This window comes from Glycine soja, chromosome 17 (genome assembly GCF_004193775.1).
Source record: "Glycine soja cultivar W05 chromosome 17, ASM419377v2, whole genome shotgun sequence".
In the NCBI taxonomy this organism is placed as follows: Eukaryota; Viridiplantae; Streptophyta; class Magnoliopsida; order Fabales; family Fabaceae; genus Glycine; species Glycine soja.
The window spans coordinates 10717290-10739851 of NC_041018.1; the positions used below are offsets into that span (position 1 = coordinate 10717290).

General features: G+C 33.6%; 1 protein-coding gene across 1 annotated transcript; it reads right to left on the reverse strand.

Annotated features, from left to right (window-relative positions):
• Positions 1-2120: 2120 nt before the first annotated feature.
• LOC114394066 (protein FIZZY-RELATED 2-like) lies at positions 2121-13157 on the reverse strand. Its single transcript, XM_028355622.1, has 10 exons — positions 12478-13157; positions 12274-12396; positions 12019-12123; positions 9503-9682; positions 9340-9402; positions 9042-9236; positions 3409-3510; positions 3256-3318; positions 3065-3133; positions 2121-2612 (listed from the first exon to the last, which is right to left on the reverse strand). Exons 1-10 carry the CDS (start codon positions 12919-12921, stop codon positions 2559-2561), a joined length of 1398 nt encoding a protein of 465 aa, XP_028211423.1. The 5' UTR covers positions 12922-13157; the 3' UTR covers positions 2121-2558.
• Between the last annotated feature and the right edge of the window lie 9405 nt (positions 13158-22562).

Below are 22562 nucleotides of genomic sequence, written 5' to 3' on the forward strand. Positions count from 1 at the left end.
TAGAATGCAGAAGAAGAAGAAGAAACAATCAATTTAATAATGTTCTTTTAAATGCGTAAGATAAAATTGATTGTAATAAAATAAATGAGATAAGGGAAGAGATAAATGCAAACTTGATTTATACTAGTTCGGCCACTTCCCGTGCCTATGTCTAGTCCTCAAGCAACCCACTTGATATTTTTCACTATCTTTGTAAAAATCATTTTTACAACTTTTGAACACCCAAAGAATCTCTTTCCCTTGTGTTCAAGAAACTCACAATTCAAGAGACAACCAGTCTCTTGATTACAATTGACTTTTTGAGAAGAACAAAAAGATTTCTCTCATTTAGAGTAGATAATACAATTTGAAGTTCCTGGATGAACTCTCAATAGATTTACAAGTGTTTGCCCAAAAGTTTTTGAAAGAGCATTTGACAATGAAATTCTCTTGGAATATCTCTCTCTTGCTTTTTGAAATCAAACACATATATATAGGCCATTCGTGCCTTTTCAAAATGGTTTGAAGAGATATGTCTTTTCAAAAAGTTTTTTCTAAAATTTTTCACTGGCAATCGATTATAGGTATAATCGATTACACAGTTATATTTTGAATGGTCATGACTTTTGAATTTGAATTTCAAGAGTTTCGTTGCTAGTAATCAGTTACAAATATCTGATAATCGATTAAAGGTTCAAAATTGAAATTCAAAATCCTTTTTAACATTACGAGAGCCTTGAATGTCTTGGAAACACTTTGTTTGGAGACAATGCTTGATCTTTAGTTAATCTTGAAACAAGACTTTGTTTGTTGAAACAACCTTGTATTAATCTTAAAATAATGTTTCTCCTTTGAAGTAACCTTGTTTGATTCTACTTTGACATCATTAAAATTATGTATTCATACATTCACAACAAATTAGGCTACCTGATCTAGGCTCACTATGCTATAGCCTAGTCTGTCATGTACTTAGCTAGCAGGTGAACAGATCGAATTAGTCCTAATTAATAAAAATAACTAAAAGTAAATACACTTAATATACAAAATCCTAATTAAAATAGTTTGGTTGACATAATTACAGGTGTAATTCTCGTTTTTTCCTTTTGTAAAACTGATACGGATTGGACAATTCATAAACCTCATACTTATTAATCAGTATATATATCTCTGAGTTAAATTATAATTAGTAAAAATATATATTATTAAAATATTCATATTTCTCAATATTAAAAAGATTATTATATAATCAGCACTAACATACTAATTATCAGATTTATTAATTAATATATATTTATTTAATTTTTACTATAAGTAGTATTTAATTATTAGTTAGTATATATTATTATATATTATTTTTACTGGAAATAGTATATTTATTATTAATTAATATATTATTAATTATTATTATATATGTTATTAATAATATATTTTTTCAAAAAAATATATTATTATATATTATTGTTCAAGAAATTTGAGGGAGGAGGACTAACGCCCTGACTGCCCCCGTAGATCCGTCCTTGGCTACGTACCGCATAGTTCAGCAATATGTTTGAAGGATGGAATTTTTTGGGTTTTGTGGTGGTTATATTAGAATTTTGAATTATACTAGTAAAATCGCCACTGTCCTTATGTACTGTTTGGTGGCATCTTTTAAACACTTCTTGTGTTGAAGGATGATCATGTGTTGTAATAAAATACTTGCATTTACCTTAAAAAAATTACTTGATAAAATGAATTTTGACATTTTCATCTTCTTTTGAATTTTGACATTTTCATCTTCTTTTCACAACGCAGAACCCTCTAGTGGGGTAAATCTCCTCATCCTTGACAATTTTTTTTTTAAACCAGATTTTTTTCCTTCCCTTATCTTCTCCTTCCTCACTAATTGCAAATTGAAGATACCGATTCCTTATATTTTTGGATTATGTGGTGTTGATTCATACAGTTTATGAATTAGCTCACCCAGTAATATACACATCAATCTTTTGTTTGCATAAAATTATTATATTTGCTCTTATGATTCTTCCTAAATTAGTGTTAAATTTACTTGATGTGTTGAGAGCATAGAATCCACTCCACACCATTGGTTTTAAATAAAACTTCATTGAACAATCAGAAGTAACAGCGACAGGGCTAATAAATGGAAGAAAATATCAAAACTCCTAAAAAACGAATAATTATATACAACAGATGATACAAGCTTGCTAAGGATGCTCTCTGTATACTCATCTTGAATGTATAACATCGGAGAAAACTATTGTAAAGAATAAAAGAACCGAAGGAGAGAGAAAGAAGGAAGCTACAACTCCATTAACATGTATAAATCTCCGACTGACAATTAAATAAATTGACCTTGTTGTAAATAAGAAATGAGACTCCACACGAATCGCATGAATGTCTATAATCTTTGGCAGCCATCATGTAACTTTCATAACTCCCTGCTCTAATCGGTAAAGCATGCCATTGTCATGTATTTTTCACATGATAAGTTTTTTCACCATGGTGCTCTCTATTCTGATATTTCTTTCTGTCAAAACTTTGAATAATGCCACATGATTGAATCAAAATGCCAGGAGCAATCACCTAATAATTGTTCTTCCAAGAGATGATGCTCCGATTTCACTATCAGTATTCTGCATCAATGGTCACGTCCAGTTTGTCAATCATTAGCACATACAATAAACAATAAAATAAAGGGAATGGATTCTCTCATTTTAAAATAGGATATGCAAAGCAATTTTCATGCACAAAAATAATATTTCTCTTAATACTCAGCCTCTTTCATGGCACTAAAATAAAATACATAAATAAAAACAAGGAATGACACACCAGTCGCTTTCACAAAAGCAAAACAACTTGAGATTTAAAAATATGTTTCAAAGGAAAAAAAAAGAAGACTAGAAACGAAAGCGGCTGCTCAGTTATAAAACTATTTAATGTGAATTTAATGTATCTCCAGTCATATTCATAGGAAGAGGGACACAGTTCCAAGTACGATTAAACATATTATATTCACAAATGTAAATAAGCAGCAGGGCTGTCCACAGCACAAATTTTTTTATCCATCCTTTATTGAATAATTTACCTGTGATTTAGGGGAAGGGAATACGTTCCAGAACCTAAGTGTTTCATCTCCAGCTCCAGTTACAATAGTCTGAAACAATAGAACTCATCACAACCAGAAACATAGCATACATAATAAAACGGAAAGAAATCATTTTCTTATTCACAGACACAGTAATATATAAAGAGGAATAGGTGAAAGAACTGAAATACCTGTCCATCGGGAGAAATGGCTAGATAAAGAACTCTATAGGTATGGCCTGTAAGAGTGGCCAACTGCATCAAAGGACCAAAAATGATGGTAAAACATGTTAAAAACAAGTAAAAATTAAAGAGATACAGCTTATCACAGTAGATATAATGTACCTTTGACATGGTGGGGTATCTCCAAACAATTATCTGATTCTGGGAATAGCCATGTGTACTTACTAGTTCATTGACATTTTTGGACCAGACAAGATTGCAAACCTGTCACATATAAGGGTTGAACATCATTTTGTGCTAAGAAAGAGAAAAGGCAGAGCAGGAAGACTCTTTAATCATTCTCTCAATACGTGAAGTGGCAAATGCCACAAATTCTTAAAACAATTTATAAATTGAAAGAAACTTCAAGAATCTAACTTTCGCTGCTATGAATGGTCAACTAAAATGACATTTAATCTAGCATGATTTAGGTCATTTTAACAACTTTACAATGGTAAAAGAACTAGTAATTCATACACCTTCAACTTGTAGCCTAAGCTTTTAGAAGAGTTTATTTATTTCAAAGTGAACGTTATAACATCAGTCAGAGTTTGACTTGGGTGGACTCAACATGGATGGATCAATAGCTTGAACAAGCAGTAAGAGATTTTAAGAAGTGTTTGACAAGAGATTAAATTTTTTCATGGAGGAAAGAAAGAGAAGAAACGACGCTCATAAATTTTAGTCAACTTATAAAATAAGATTTATTTTTGTTTTTTAATTGTATCTTGGGTCTATCTTCAGCCTTGTAATGGACTGTCACAACTTTTTATTGTTATTTTAAGTCTTTTAACTATTAGATTAGTTATTGAGGCCTAATTTAGGATTACAGGAGTATAAATAGACTCCTTAAACACTTTGATGACAATTTTTGATGAAATTTCAAATTAGACAATTTAAGAGAGTGTCTCTCTGAGTTCTTGTGTGAAACCTTAAATTTCTTGTGCCGTTGTTCTTTCCATCTCTTTTTCTAATTTTGCTTTTTCCTTTTTATTTAATCTCCCTAATAGGTTTCTAAGATTGTTGATGCTAAAAATTAGATTCACAAATTAGGGTTCCATCAATTGGTATTAGAGCTTGGGTTCTTGAAATAAAGTGTTATCTATCCTTTGTATTTTCTTTCTTGTGTTTCCTCCTTTGTTTGTTGTTTTTATTTTGTTTAACTCTATATTATTGTTGAGTCTTTCTTTGTTCTATTTTTTAGTCTTTCTTCCTTTTCTTAATTCTATCTAATATCAATATCTTTATATATATATATATATATATATAATAAAAAATTCGTGCAAAAAAAAAGTGAAAAAAAAAATCCAATTATCAAATTTGGAGCCTAAATTATGATAGAATCTACATTTGCATAATTGAAGTTGTTAAAATCTGAATTTGATTTGGAGCCAAAATTCTATTACAATCCAGATTTGGATAATTGAAATTATTAGGATTTGAATTTATTTTTCAAATTTGGAGACAAAATTCTGATACAGTTTAGATTTAGATTTGGCCAATCATTAATTTGCGTTCAAATTTGAATTTCATGTAAAAAAAAGGGAGAAAAAAAAACGCAAAAAAAAGTTCTTTCCCTTCTAGTTTTCACCTACCTATACTAAAAAAATATTGTGTCTTGTTGGTTATTTACATCTAATTTAGTCAATTATGGGACAATCATTTTCTTGAGTCTAGAGTCTTCTAATTTATCTTTTCTGGTATTCCTTTTGAGTATTCCTTTTATTATTTTTGTGTCTTTAAAATTCCTTAGTTTTGTCTCAGAGTATTTTTATCCTTGGCTTCTCGAGTTGAGTTTTGACTTGTGACATATTTCACATTGAATACTTCATGATTTGCGTTTGAAGGTTTTGCTTACGAACTGAAGAGGAACAAGAGTGATAAAAGGCAATGGTGCATAATATGAAAGAAAAAGCCTTGAAAGAGTGATACGAATGAACTTGAGTGAAACACTAAGTTGAGTGGTGAGGTCCTATTGTGTTTATTATTTATGCACTAACTTTTTCTTGTAGGTATGAGTTTTACAAGTGGAGATGCTACTCCATCATCTCCAAAAACCGCAAGGTTCATGGCGGAGATGATTAAACTTAGTGATTAAATGAGAAGAATGAATTATGAAAATCAAGAAAGGATGAAGAAAATGAGAAAGGAAAAATAGGAGAGTTTGAGAAGAATACACAGAAGTAGTGAAACTTTAAGTTGTCATGGAGAAGCGAGGGGCATGAAAAGGATGGGGGAGAAAAGAGGAATGAGAGGTATAAGGAGAGAATAAATCATAGAAGATATGGAGGTAGGCAAAGAAAGGAAGGGATTGAAGGAGTGAAGGTGAAGATCCCTACTTTTAAAGAGACTTATGATCCAGATTTATATCATGAGTGGGAGATGAAGGTCGAACAAGTTTTTAATTGCTACAATTACAATGAAGAGAATATCAAATTGACCTCTCTGGAGTTTGAGGGATATGCCTTAGTTTGGTGAAACCAAGTGAAAAGTGATGTTGAGAGGATGAGAAGGCCTTTGATTAATACTTGACAAGACATGAAGAGAGTTTTGAGAAAGATTTGTGCTGTCCTATTAAGGGAGAGACCTTCACAACAAGCTCCAAAGAGTAATTCAAGAAAATAGGAGTATGGATGAGTATTACAAAGAGATGGAGATTTCCTTGATTAGGGTTCGAATTGAGGAGTCTCAAGAGGTTACCATGGCAAGGTTTTTGCATGGTCTCAATAGGGAGATCCAAGACATTGTAGAGTTGCACCATTATGCCTCTTTGGACAATCTCATTCATCAATCTGTCAAGGTGTAGCAGCAATTAAAAAGGAAGAAAATATACAAGAAGTCCCCCTATGGCTCTTCAACTTGAAAAGATAAGGAGACATTCACGAAGGAGGGAGGATCTTCATTCAAATTTCATGAGAAAGGTGTTGCACTGAGTAAAAGCAATTCTGACCCTACTCCGACTTCTTCAAAAACGAGTTCTATTAAATGTTTTAAGTGTTTGAAAAAAGGTCACATTGTCTCCCAATGTCCTAACAAAAGGACTATGGTTGTGTTGGGTAATGTGGATATCACTAGGGCATTTTTTCTAGCTCTTCTAGTTCTTCCAGTGAGAGTGGAAGTAAATGTGATGTACAGTCCCTCGAAGGTGATCTTTTGATGGTTATGAGGTTAATGAGGAGCGTGTCTAAGTATAGAGATGCAACTCAAAGGGAGAACATTTTTCATACTAAGTGCATGGTCATAGGAAAAATATGTTCTTTGATTATTGATGGGATAGTTGCACTAATATAACTAGCCAAAGATTGATTGAAAAACTTGTTTTGAAAACTCCCCCTTACCCTAGGCCTTACAAACTACAATGTTTGAGTGAGAATGGAGAACTAGTTATAAATAGACAAGTTTTGATATGCTTCTCTATTGGAAAATATGCTGATGAGATATTGTTTGATGTTGTTCCTATGAAGACTAACCATCTTTTACTTAGAAGACCTTGGCAGTATGATAGAGATGTTGTTCATAATGGTGTCACAAACAAATTTTCATTGGTACATAAAAGGGAAAAAGTTATCCTCACACCTTTGTCTCCAATTGAGTTTTGTGAGGATCAAATAAAAATGAGTGAAAAGAAAACAAGAGAGAAAAAAAGAGAAAAACAAAACTGATAGAAAGAGAGAGAAACATGAAAGGAGAAAAAAAAAGAAAAGAGTGGAGATAAAAAAAAGAGTGAAACCATAAAAAAAGATAAAAATTAAGAGATAAAAATACAAAGCTTGTTCATGAGAGAAAAAAAGGTGAAGAGAGTGATTCTATCTAGACAACTTATGTATTTACTAATGCTTCATGATTACTGTTTGTCTTCTATCGCTAGTTTTTTTCCTCTAGGTATGGAAGAATTACTGAAGAAGTTTGAGGACGTCTTGCCCAAAGACCCCCCTCATGGGTTGCCTCTTGTGAGAGGGATAGAGTACCAAATTGATCTCATGTCGGGAATTTCCATACCAAATAGGTCAGCATATAGAAGTAATCCGAAAAAAACAAAAAAGAGTCAAAGACAAGTGAAGAGCTTGATGGAAAAAGGATGAGTTAGAGAAAGTTTGAGTCCATGTGCTATGCTCGTCGTTCTGGTAAATCGAACTCTATCTTAATTTCTAAGGTGTTTGGTAGGTAAGAATTTGAAAGTTTGGGGAGGAATGCCTACCCTATGCTGAATTTTCTTATAATAAGATAGTAAACTCTACTACTTCTTATTCTCATTTTGAGGTAGTTTACGGTTCTAGTCCATTTGTCCCTTCTTGATGTGTTATCTTTACCAAACACTTTTGCTATGATGAATAGGGATGAACTTTCTAAAGTCAATTTTGTTAAGAGTTTGCATGAAAAGGTGAAAACACAAATTGAGAAAAGGTTGAACAATATGTTAGATATTCCAATAAGGGAATAAAGAAAACAGTTTTCAAACCAGGTGATTGGGTTTGAATTCACTTGAGGAAGAATAGGTCTACCTCTAAATGGAAATTTAAACTTCAATAAAGGAGAGATGATCCTTTTAAAGTTTTAGAGGACATCAACTATAATGCATATAAAATTGATTTACCACTAGATTATGTTGTGAGCAACACTATTAATGTTACTGAGGTACCTTTGACATCAATTCAAGGGTGAATTCTTTCCAAGAAGGAGGAAATTATAGAAAACTATCAAAAGAGGAAGAATTTGGTTTGGGTGGGCTCAATATAGATGGACTAATAACTTGAGAAAGGAGTAAGAGATTTCAAGTAGAGCTTGACAGAACTTGACAAGACACTAAATTCTCTCAAAAAAATGAGAAGGAGCAAAGCACATAAGTTTTAATCAACTTTTAGAATATGATTTATTTTTGTTTTTTAATTGTATTTTGGGCCTATTTTCAGACCTGTAATGTGCTACCACAACCTTTTATTGTTATTTTCAAGTCTTTTAATTATTGGATTAGTATTGGACCTTGGACTTAATTTAGGATTAGTAGTACGAGTATAAACAGAGTCCTTAAACACTTTGTTGACAATTTTTTTATGAAATTTCATATTAGACATAGTTGAGAGAGTGTGGTTTTTGTGTGAAACTGTAGTTCTTATCAAAGAATTCTATTCTTTGTGGCTAATCATCCTCAACTTATTAATCTTTCAAGACTGTGGTGTGGTGTTGTTCTTTCCATCTTCTTTTCTAATTCCGCTTTTTCCTTCTTATTTTTTTCCAATTTCATAGAGTCCCAAATAGGTTCCCCAATTTATTGATGCTAAAAATTAGATCCACAGATTAGAGTTCCATCACTATGTATTTGAGATAATTCTGTGTTTTTGGGATTTAAGACCCTGTTTCACAGAATTAAAAAAACTGCCATGACTTGTCACTGCTCAAGAAAGGAAGCGGAAAGGAAAGCATTTTTTCAAATATCGAGTCTTATCATTGAACATTAACCATAACAGAGAATCATGTCCATCTTGAAGTCCAATGTTGCTGTACCATGCCCTTTTCTAATCCTTTCTTGAGCATCTATATCTTTTTTCAACTGTGTACTATGAATAATCTTTCTAGTTCTATTTTATTCGTTTCATTTTCCATTTTGTAGATTTTGGTTCAGCAATTTGTTGTTCTTACATGTTTTAAATGAGTTATCAAAATCACCCTTCAACAAATAACCATCCTCGTATTGCAGCAAATGTTAATATGTAGTGAATTTGATATGAAGTATAAACAGGTTGCACAAGTACTTTTACCTGGCTTCCAGTGTCCATGCAGCTTAAGTGTGAGTTTGTGGTTGTATTCCAGAAACGTATGCATCGGTCTGCAGTTCCTCCCCCAGATGCAAGAAGTCCATGAAGATGAGGAGACCATGCAATAGCTTTAACAGCTGCTGTATGCTCACAGTACTTTAGGACAGGCTGAGTTGAGTGTTGATTCCAAACAAACAACTGCAAACACACGAAATAAATTATTAGTACTTATGCAGGATAACTAAAGAATTATAGTGCAGTTGGATAGTTCAGAAGAATGATTAAGTTAGCACTTGCATACTCTGTTGTCATTTCCTCCAGATGCCAACTCACGGTTATCATAAGACCACTTCAGTCCACAAACCTTTGAAGAACGAAAAAGGAAAATCAAAATCTTGCTGAATACCTTGTACAGTGGATTGGTTAGACAAGATGAGACTGAAGGAAATAAAAACAAGCCTGACCTCTGATTTGTGCCCTGATAATTTACTGACAAAATCTTCTTGTGCACGGATATCTCTTTGATAAATATTCTTATCCCTGCCACCAGAAGACAAAAGAGATGAACTCCAAGCCAAGGCCCCAACACGTAACCGATGACCCTCCAGAGATCTTATCTTCTTGCATCGAGATGCATCCCAAATCTACATGGATAATAATCAGACCCAGACATAGGTTAATTGGTGGCGTAGTAACATGATATACAGGTTCATGAGAGAAAGAATAAATTGAACTAACAAGTTTCAGGGATGCAATGGAAGAAAAAGACATATTTTGATCGTGTGAAACAGTTAAGCAGAGATCAACTTGAAACCAATTTTTCTTGGGGAAGTTGGTCTTGAGGAAAATGTTTAAGGTAGAAGTGATGCACTAGATATCTAACTTAAAAGGAAACTGAGCAATCAACATCTACCCAGCCCAATTTTTTTTTTTTTTTTGATATTCAAAGGGGCTAAAAGCCCAAAGAAAGAAGACTAAACAGGAATAACACAAGGAAAGCTAACACCCATCGCATCACTAAAAAGCAAATCCTTCAAGAATGAAGGTTGTTGCTCAAAGAACAAGTAATCACACCCCAATGAACAAGCATAATCAGCCAGCTTGTCTGCACAGTGATGAATCTGAATCTGGGTGAAGGAAGACAACAAATTGCATATAGGATGAACCAATCTTCTTCCTGATACGCAGCCCAACCTATTGCCCTTAACCCAGCCCAAATTTAGCTCAATCAAGAACAAGTTCTTGACGTTTACTCACCCTTGAGGGCAAAGGTTTATGGACTACAGAACCAGTGTTTAAGATTCAATCAAGCAAGCAAATTAAGTTTCTACATGACATGTCTGTGAGCTATATCAATATATGATAGAACCGAAAACTTAATTAACCCATTTAGTGTGTGTTTGTATAAATGTTTTGGCCTCCGTCGAACAGGATTTCAGACATTCCCAAGCACCAAACTTAACTGTAAAAATTTGAAGCTTTTACATTGAACGGCCATTCAATGTGTATTCAAACACACCTTAAATGATTCACCGACACAAGCACAACTCACATTGACAATGAAACAAGACAATACAGAATACAACACAGCACAACACTACAAGGTCTATAATAGAAGGTTTTGGATTGGCATAAACAAATTTGAAGCTTTTACATTGAACGGCCATTCAATGTGTATTCAAACACACCTTAAATGATTCACGACACAAGCAGAACCCACATTGACAATGAAATAAGACAGTATCGAATACGACACAACACAACATGACAAGGTCTATAATCCAAGGTTTTAGAACGGCATAAACATATTAAAAAATTATATCGATATTCGATAAACATAATTGCATATCCAAACATGAAAACATCATTAAATGTATTAAATATACCCAAATATGCCTATGAGCTAAAACATTTATAAGGTATTTTAAGTGTCTCTGCTCATAAAAAGAAAGCAAACGGAGTGATATGTTCCCCAAGAAAGCATTTTAGCAAAGTGATTGAAAGGAAGGGGAACAAAAAGGATATCACTGAAATTTTCTAACCTTCTAATTTTAGGCATCATCAATAAAAATGAAACAAAATAATTGTTAATACGGAAAAAAATGGTACAGAAAATCCTTATTTTTTATTCTAACTAATCCAAAACAAAATATCTTTACTCTAATTATTTTTCAAAGATGAACCATATTATAAATGAAAAAATCATCAGAATATTTTCCATGATATTGCCTTCGTTAATGACTAATAAAATCATTTCCATTCCGTTCTGTATAATCTAGAGTCTACACAATTTGGTGCTCGTCACTTTAAAGCTAAGAGTCTACACACGATGACACGAAGCACTCTGTCCTCTAGGAAGGCTCAGGTCACCTTAAGGAAGTCTAGCAACTAATTGACTCCCTTCTGAAGCTACCCTCAATTGTTTCCCATCTACTCCAGCAAGTTCTTATTAATTACTTTCTATTCTTTTTTCTCTCCAACCAAAACGAAAGACCACATCGTCATCTTGACACATTACCCCCATGCTCTCTTCTTTTTGCCATTTTTCTTCATTGTCTTTGCAGAGAACAAGCATAGAGCTTTCAAAATGTATTAGGGCTTCAGGATCAACAAAAGCTACTGATCCCCCACATCGATAACGCTGAATGGGTATAGAGCTCCACTAGGGTGAAGGTGATCACATGTGATTGCATTCCTACAGAAATCAATTGCCATGACTAAAGCTTTTAAAAAACAGTCCGCAACCACAATTGCGGCCATAACACGTCAAGGCTTTTAGGGTCTACATGACAACATCACATCCGCAATTACAAGTTTACAACCACATTTTTCTACCATTTTTCACAATATCAAGGATCACAACAATACAGAAACCACAACCACAATTTAAAAACATGCCCATCAGACATACTCCTTTTGGAAACGCCATTGTATGAATTGGTAAACGCGCCAGAGACGCAATCAACACGTAAACTCTTACCTGAACTTTACCATTGCTTGTTCCAACAGCAAGGTGTGTACCACGCTGAGCCCAGCCAACCGAACAAACAAGGTCATCAATCCCCAAGTCACATAATTTAGTAACCTGCACAATCATCAACACGGAGCAAATCACAAAAGACGATTCTTTCAATTTGCATAAACAAAACAATCACAATCACAGAAATTGAAGTTCCAAAATTAAGCCCACGCATTACATTCCTCAAATTAAATAATAAAAAACGAAGGAACTCACCTTGCTGCTACAAGCATTCCAAAGATAAACACAGTTTCCCAGACCAACAGCCAACACATTATGCGAAGACCAATCCACAAGATTCAGGTAGAAATCGTCTTGCAGCGCAGGCGCATCCAGAACCTATCGCATAACGCACTCACATCACAATCTCCATAAATTGAAAGAAAAAAGAAAAGTTTAACCAAATTAAACTAAATTTACCTTAAAAGGCGACCTCGGAACCTTCCTCGGAGCCTTGACCGGACCGTGAACAACGCCGGGCACCGAATCCTCGCACATGAATGGCGAGAGCGAGTGCATGGACTGGCGCGTCTCTGTCTTGTACCGGAAAATATTTCGGCTGGGGAGCGTCATCGCCGGCGAGGCCGTTTTCTCCGGCGTGGGCGGCGGCGCGAAGTCGGGGCCGAAGAGCGCGGTGCGGAGGAGCGTGGTGTAGGCACTGGAGCTGTCGTCGCGGCCCTCGGGCGGCGAAGCGATGTTGAAGAGTGCGAATTTCGAGGCAGATCTGCTGGGAATGAAGCGGTCGGAGTAGATTGTCCTGGAAGGCGAGGTGTAGTGGTTGGAGTTGATCATGCGGTCCACGTGGCGGAGAGTCGCCGCGGAGGCGGCCGGAGGAATATTCAGGTGGCCGGACAAGTCCTCCATGGCGGTTCCGGTGGCGCGATCTGAGAAAGAACGAACTGCGGCAGAGGCTGTTATTATTTTTCCCGGGAAAAAGGCAGTAAAAGTTGCAGCTGTTTTTTCTGTTTTGTGTTTTTTAGTTTTTAATATATGTGGCGATGGAAGCCTCGCCTCGCCTCGGTTATCGTGTTCACTCACCGTGGATAGTGCTCTGTTTCTTTCCTCTCACTGTGGCTCCACCACCAGACCGAATAACTCCCTTCTTCGACTCTACTTATATATGCGCTTTTTACATGCAATCACACTCACTCAATTTACTAGATTCCTTTATTTATTTTTTCTCAAATGTCTCTTTTTCGGATTGGATACTATCTTAGTTCAAGTAAGGTCCAATACTAAATGTATGCGAACATTTTTTTTTATAAAAAAAATTAAACCTTAGTTCAGAACATTATGTGGAAGATTATTAATTTTTCCTACTCAACCACTGGACCCAATTTCCGACGGTTCCTTTATATTATTTTACTTTCTTGGTTTTTTTAACAAATATTTTGTTTTCTTGTTATTGTAAAAAAATGTCTTCGATTTATCTTAAACATCTTAGATTCTTAATAATCGTAAAATTTACTCTTAGTGTGCATACTTTTGTGTAAGATTAAGATTATGCCTTATTGCTTTTAGCATGGGATGGGAGGATCTCCTTATGTAAAAAAAGTAAACTTGATTTTTATTTAATTTCAGATTGCTTGTGTGTAAGGATCACATTGGATGAGATATTAAAATTTCATTTAAATAATTAAGCTTCTTGTAGTGTTTTTTATTCACTTTGATTTCGTAAAAAAAAAAATATGTACATTTGTTGACTAAAACATAAATATAAAAATATTTATATTTAAACACCAACTAGTAAATTTCAAAATAATTAGAAAGCTTCTTATTTATTTAATCATAGCCAAGAGGTCTTCCTTTGGTTTTCATTTTTTATATATATTTCATGACGTTGATTTCAATATTAGTATTTAGGCGTTTTATTAGCTGTTAGTTATTTTATTTTATTTAATAAATAAATAACTCCTGATAAACTCCACCGCTTCATATAAATATCCTCGTCCCTTTGTCCCTTGCTTGTGTTAATACTTTATACTCGTAGTGCCAAAAAAATGATAATAATAAATACGTACTAACACATAATTCATAATTCAGTAATTCTCCCCGATCTATATATATATATATATATATATATATATATATTATTTGCTGTAATTCTCCCCGATATTTGTAGTGGTTAAACAACGTTATTTACATGATTTGGAAGGAGCTCAATGCACGCATCATGCAAATTTACCTCCAGTTAACAATAATAATAATAATTTGAAGAAATAACATACGCAAATAAAGAGAAGGAACTTCTTACTAACAGAGTTTCAGAGTAGGCTGCTGAGTTTTTTTTTTTTTGTTTTTTTGGAAAAGTACTCTTGAAAAAACAATTAAAAACTTGAAAAAAATAAATATCACACAATTAATTTTTTTAATAACTACGTATTTACTTTTTAATTTTAAATAAAACAGATCCTTAAATTTTAATACATTAATTATCTACTTCACCCTTTTTTAATTTGTAAGATAATTGGTTATTTCCCGTGTGAATCGACATAAAACCTTTACGTAGAAATGCACAATTTAAATGCAATAATGGGTTTTTATTATGAATGATCATGGACAACCTAAAAAAATGAATGATCGTGGGTCAGGTTGAGTTGAGTGAAATTTAATTTAAATAGATCAAATATGACTAGATTGACTGATTGAGTTTGTCAAAAATAAAATATTACATCCAGACTAATTTATTCAAATTTTGGTTTGATTGAATTGGGTTAATTATCAAGTTATTAAAAATTATTTATATTTAAATTTTTAAATGATACATTTATAAATAAAAAAAAACAGAGAGAGAGAGATTGAATTGATTGAGTTTACAAATTAAATTACATTGACGGTTATCTCTGGTTCTAGTTCTGATATCACAATTATATTTGGTTAAGTAGTTTAATTTATAGTATTAAAAAAAGAATTGTCATTAGACAAAGAAATTATATATGTTTAATATGGTAAAAAAATCATATTAATCGAGGGAGGGAGAAAAAAAATATGGAAAAGAGAGAATTAAAAAGTGTGAAATGAATATTGATAAAAAAAATCATATAAACATGTTAATGTGTGATGTGAGTGACATGTATTTAGAATTCATTAAACATATGATTTTAAGTTTGATTTCAAAGGTTATTTGTATGGGGAAACAATAGGAGGAACTTTCACTTTAATTCCTCTAAAAACTCTAAAAAAAACTTTCACTTTAATTCCTCTAAAAAAAACTTTCACTTTAATGTCTGAACTTCCAAAGATTAATAAATGAGGGGATGCTATTTAAAAAAATATATATGACAGTGAATTTTTTAAAAAAAATATAGTTTATACCCCAACCATCATAGCGCGGTTTATGTCAAAACTATTCTCATTAATTTGTTCACAAGTAATCCAGTATACGCAAAACTTAATATTAAAATCTGTCCACGCATTACCTCTCTCACATGGGATTTATTATAAATTTATTGAAGATGTCCTGCTATTTAAATCGTAGTATAGCAAAATAAGAATTTTGATAGATACATATATGACATGAAATGTGCAATGATGAGGAATGTGGAACAAAAAACAGATCACGAGCGAGTACAGCGTCTTCATGTGATATAGTATCAAATATGGCACATTTCGTAAGCAATCTTTCTTTTCTTGTTTTAAGTAGGATGAATTAATGACTGTTTTAATAATCCAACCTAATCTAGTTTTTTTTTCATGTTTATAAGAAAGCATTCAAATTAGGGGGGAGGGGGGGAAGAATGACGGTTAATGCTGTTAAGCTGTGGTATTTATTCTTCTGAATAAATAAATTCCCTTACCCTTATAATATATATGAAAAAATCATTATTGAGAGGGAATATCCCACCTATAAGTGTTCGCAGATTTCTCAAAAGAATTATAAAAATATATATGAAAACTACGTCAATTTTATAAATGGAAAATAATCTTGCTATTTTTCGTAGTAGGCAGCAAAGTATGTGGTATTGAGATAAGAAATATAAAATACATTGAACAATAAAATGGCATGACGGTTTGGAGCCATTGCTGAACTCCAGCCAAAGCTGGCCTAGTGTCTGGCAAGAAAACAACAAGGTCCAGCCTATGTACCTTCCAAGATTTAAAGCAGGCAGTGTCTCTATTTTGTATTTACATACTACAAAATAAATCAGATTTATTTTTTTTTGTTTTTTTCAAGGTCAGATTGGATCTTTCAATTAGCATGCATGCTAGTAAGAATTTTTCATTTTTTCTTTACAAAGATGACTATTTTTTGCATTCCTTTTATTTTAAAAAAATGAAAATAAGGAGAAATTTATTATGCATCTATCTTTCATTACCAACAATACTTTTTTTTATCAGCAAATAAAGACTTATATTAAATAAAGGACAGTTATGAGACATATCTTCCTAATAATTGCAAAATCAAACGCAACTCATTCTAAAGGTTTCTATGATCAACCAGTGAACATTAAAACTGTCATACCCACAGGCTACACTATATTTACAGAATGAATGCAAATATTAAGTAACCCAAGGGTCATCAACACCTACTAAATCCACTCCAACAAGCTTCTCACAAAATTGATTATTACACATGCATGTAGACCAAACATGCAACCCCTATTACGTTGAATTGGTCCTTCCTTTATACATGCAACAAAGTTTGAGAGCCATTGCACCGATGGTACATTAAATCCCTTTTCATAGCCTTTTAACCATGTCCAGGATTGGAATAAAATCTGGTGAATAGCTTCCTCTATGTTCAGTTTTTTCTCATGGAAAATTGATTGATTTCTACACCTCCACACCAACCAAACAGTAGCACACCACTCATACCTCCATCTAGAATTCTTCTTCACCGAATCATGTAGCAAGACATGTTGCCAATAATGATGTTTCACTTCATGTGGTAGAGCCAAGGAAAGTGACATCCCATGCAAGAAAAACTTCCAAATACCATCAATACACTTCCAAATCCCATGCAAGAAAATTGTGGTTTATAACTTCCACAACTTCCCTACAAAACGTATAAAGAGCTTCATTTCCCTCCACCATAATATGTTTTCGCAGCAAATTATCCACTGTAGTCTATTGATGAGGACTCTCCGCAAAAAGAAATTCACTTTCGGTGGTAATTTTAGATTCCAAATGTTATCTAAAATCTCCATCCTTTGACAATCCACATTATGTGTGATCATGGCTTCATATGCTGACTTCACCGAGTATAATCCCGATTGGTCCATCAACCAAATCCAAGAATCCCTCTCATGTTGTATAGAGATATGATGAAATGATTGAAACAAATTATCCACTAAGTTCCTTTCCCACACAAACCACTCCCTCCTCCAAGAAAGCTCCCACCTCCTTACACCCTTAACCCAACTCCCCAAGATACAATCTAGGAAATCCATTTGTCAAAATTGCTCTCCTAACCAAGAATCCTCCCAAAATCAAATATTTTGTCCATCACCCATTTTCCACTCAATGAATTTATCAAACCAATTATCTTCACTTTGTCTTCCACATATTTTTCTAATGTCTGTCCACCACATAGACTCATCATTCGTTTCCTCCCTCTCCAAAAGACTTCTCCAACCACCATATTTAGAACCCAAAATCTCCCCCCATAAGGTATCACCATTATGAAAAAGTTCTCATCTCCATTTTGCAAGAAGAACATTATTAAAAATAAAAATGTCTTTCACACCTAACCCGCACATTCTTTTGGTGTACACACTTTGTCACGTCTTACCCAAGATATTTTCTTTTGTCCCTCATCCCCTTCCCACAAGAAATTTCTTTGTATGTTAATAATTATCTTACCCACCTTTATAGGCAATTTAAAGAAAGAAAGGTAAAACAAAGGTAAAGAAGAAAGAACCAAGTTTATGAGAGAAACTCTACCCGCAAAAGATAAAACTTTGTTTTTTCAAAGGGAAAACTTCTTAGTAAATTTATCTAACACTGGTTTCCAAGTAGCTTCTAGCCTAGGGTTTGCACCTATGGAAATTCCTAGATAAACAAAAGGAAATACCAACAATTTATAATTTAAAATATTAGCATATCTTATCATCAAGTCTCTCTCAATCCCAATAGCCTCAAAATTACTTTTGAAGAAGTTCACTCTCAAACTGGAAACAATCTCAAAGCACCATAACATGCTTTTGATGGCCACCACATTAGACAAGGAAGCTTTTCCAGTAAACAAAGTGTCATCCGCATATTGTAGTAAGTTGACTTGTGTCTCATCATCTCCCACTTTAAAACTAGTGAAAATTTTCTTCTCAATAGCTTATCTCATCAAGTCGGTCAAACCCTCAGCCATAATGTTAAATAAGAAAGGAATAAGTGAATCTCCTTGTCTTAGTCCCCCAGATATCCCAAATTCACATGTAGGACATTCATTAACCAACACTGACATCTTACTACTCACCAAATAACTTCTTATCCACCCAATCCACTTCTCTTGGAATCCCAATCTTTTTAACATATATAAAAGAAACTCCCAACTCATTGAATCATATGTTTTTTCATAATCCACTTTAAAGATCAAACATTTCTTCTTTTTCCTCTTTGCCTCCTCCACCACTTTGTTTGCCACAAGTGCACTATGTAATAAGTACCTTCCACCTAAAAACGCACATTGTCTACAGTCAATTATACCTCCTAACACCTTCTTGATTTTATTTGAAAGAATTTTAGTCAATATCTTATACATACAACCCACCAAAGATATTGGTCGAAAATCTCCCAAATGTTGTGGATCATCCACCTTTGGAATAAGGGAAATAAATGAAGAATTACACTCTCTTGGTAAAATTTCATTCTCATGAAATTCTCAAAGAAATCTCAACACCTCCCCTTTGATTAAATTCAAAAAATGTTTCCTCCCCTTTGAAATTATAACCACCGGGTCTCAGACTTTTCAAACTCCCACACTTTCACACCATTGCTTTAACTTCCCATTCTTCAAACTTTGGCATGAGATACATTATCTTTAGAAGAAATGAATTTAAACTTTATTCCATCAAGCTTTGGCCTATCAAATTCCAATTCACAAAATCTTTCTTCAAAAAATCTTTTGGCTTCTTCCTCTTTTACCTTAGCCGATTCCTCCACCCATTCATCATTCACATGAATCCCTCTCAAACCATTTTTCTTTCTTCTCCAATTAACCAAATTATGAAAATATTTGGAATTTCAATCTCCTTCAACCACCCACTTAGCTCTTGATTTTTGTCTTAGCCAATGATTCATTGCACAAAGTTAGCTTCCAAAATTCTTCTTGTAATGCAATCTTTCTCAACCTCTCCTCTTCTTGAAACTCCCCCTCATCTTCCTTTTTTTCCAACCTATTCAACTCCATCTCAACCTCCTTTTGATTTTTTCCACCACACAAAAATGTTTCACATTCCACACCTTCAAGTTTCTTTTTAAACCCTTAAGCTTCTCTTTAAGGATATAAGCTCACCATCCTTCGACATGAGTCTCTCCCCATGTCTTCTCCACAAATTTAGAAAAAGAGTTATCCAAAAATCAACAATCAAGGACCCTGAAAGGTTTGGGTCCCCAATCCACTTTGGAATTCTTGACCAAAATAGGACAATGGTCTGAGATATTTCTATCCAGCACCACTTGTAGACATATCGGCCAATCATTGATCCACTCCTTTGAGGCTACCACCCTATCAATTCTACTTCTAGCACTTCCATTTGGTCTATACCAAGTATATTTTCTCTCCACCAAAGTAATATCTATCAATTTCATCTTCTTAAGAAATTCATTAAATTCTCTCAGGTCACCCCGCTCCTACCCACTTCTCTCACCCTTACTGTTGAGACTTTGGCAAGTGTACCAAATCGCTCTCAAGTAGTATAACTCGGAAGTCCGAGTATCGTTTCCGCAGGGACTTTATTGCACTTGATTAAATACTTCTCAATTTGTAAGTGTAAGTAAAGATAATAAAGACAGAAATAAATGCAGAAATAAGGGTGATTACTAAATCAAATAGTTTAAAAGGAAAGACAATTAATAAAGATGCCAAGACCAGACAAACCCAATTGGCCTACGATGCATATAAATATGATATTCATTACCAATGCACAGGTATTAGTTTTACCCACATCTATTAACTACTTGCCCCTGATGCCTCACGTTGGCAAGCCTATTTTAACTACTTATCTCCCAAATGCCTTTGCGAAGATTCAATAATTAAAATGCATTAAGGTTAAGTTCTAGATGTTGCTTAAATGCATGGGCAGTGGGTTATCATTCTATGTCTAGCAATGGTAATCCAAGGATTCTTTTCTTAAGATGTTTTGTTAGGCGTTACCCTTTCCCAAGTGTATAATCCCTAAAACTAATGCATGCATTGAATCTTAAATATTTATTGGGAAATACCCTCTCCCGAGCAAATAAAACCCAAAAGAAGTTTAAGAACGAATGCAAGATAACAAGAGAAGAATTAGAACAGAAAAACCTATAAGAAATTCCATTTGCATTGATAATTCTTGAAGCACACCGTACATCGTTGGCTTTTTAGGCCTGCCAGGCCCTAGCTAGGGGATTAGCCACTCATGGCCATTGAGGGCTTACAATCAGGGGTGAAAGAAAGAATGGGGAATAATAAAAACAAAGAATATAAAGAAAGGAAGGAGAGCTCAGGCTTGAAGTACTGAGAACAGTACTCTGAGATGAGGTCATGATTCCTTGGGACTGCCTCTCTATTTATAGTTGTTGAAGTGGGCTTATGGGCCTTCGTAGTCGCGCTTAGCGCCATACCTCGCGCTTAGCGCATTCAGATCGCGCGCTGGGCGCGCCATGCAGGCTTAGCCTGTGCTTCTATTGGATCGCGCGCTGGGCGCCTAGCTGGGCTTAGCGCGCGTAACGGTTTCTGCTCCTTCGTGCTTAACGCCACGCTTAGCGCCTGCAGCTGGTTGCTCGCTTAGCGCCTGATGCGCGCTTAGCGCCACTGTTGGGCTGGGCCTGCTTCAAAATTCCTTCTTTCTTTTCATTTCTGTTGCTATTTTTGCTTAATGTACCCTCATTTTTCGTATCTGCAACCAGAAATTCAATTTCATTAATTTTTTCAACTTTTAATTATATATAACTGCTAAATAATTAATTTTAAGTCAAAATTTGACTATTTAACTACTATTAATTCACAATTATTTAGCAGTTATCACTTACCCTCTCTAAAGCTCTCCTCACACAATTAAAATCTCCCAAAATATACCATTTTGGATTGACACAACTCTCTTTTTTCCTTCTCAACTCTTGCCATAAAATTGTTTTTTCCTCTCTCCCACATGGAGCATATATATTCATTATTATAATCTCATTATCATTTTCTCTCCACACACCCTCCAACAAAATGAAATCCCTCCCCACACAATGATTTTGTATTTGAAATACTTTCTTATCCCAAATACACAAAAGTTCACCTGAAGCTCCCATAAATGGTGACTCCAACCACCTCAAATCTCCATCTCCACACAATGCTACACAGAGTGATTTATCCACCTTCTCATTTTTTGTTTCTTATAAGCAAATCATTTGAATTTCTTCTTTTATGGCCAACTTCTAATAAATTTCATTTTCACCTATCCCCCAACCCCCTTACATTGTACGTGAGCATGTTCATAAGAAACCTTGCTTATCAATCACGCCTTTTCTTCACCTTCTTTAGCCCCTATTGATCCTTGTCCTCCTTATATTGGATTTGATCAACTAACAATACTATTATTTGTTAGATGAAAATTAGTATACTGAAATTTGTTTGCATTTGATTTTCATCGATAAAAAAAGGTTAAATTATAATTTTGGTCTTCCTAATTTCTCAAATTCATAATTTTGGCCATCTGAATTTTAATTGTAACATTTGGTTCCCCTAGTCTTATAAATTGAAAATTTTGATCCCCTTGATAGATTATTAACAAATAATTTTGATTAATTGGGATATTAAGTTAATTGTAAAAAATTGAATAAAAAATATTAATCTTAATTTTTCACAACATTGTACTCCTCTTCTTCCGGGTAAATATTTTTTCTATTTTCACTATTGCACGTGATTCCATGGATAATAACACCATATAAGAGTTAATAGTTTTTTATTAAAGTTTTTAATGATTAATAATTTTTATTTAATTTATAATTAATTTAGTATCTCTAATAATCATAATTATTAGTTAATAATCTATAGGATTCCAAAATTGAAAATTTATAAAGCTAGGAGAACCAAAAGTTATAACTAAAAATCAAGGAGACAAAAATCATGAATTTAAAGAATTAAGAAGATCAAAATTACAATTTAGTCTAAAAAAATTCACACTTATTTAATAATGTATCAAAAAATTATCGTAAAAAAATATATTTTTTAGAAAATAATTATAATATTTTATTTTTTAAAATGATTTTGATAATACATATAATATTATAAAAGTTACGCTTATGATCGTTTATATTAAATTTATCTAAAAAATTTAGTAGAAATAAATACAAAGGGGAAACTGTATTAATTTGTATAT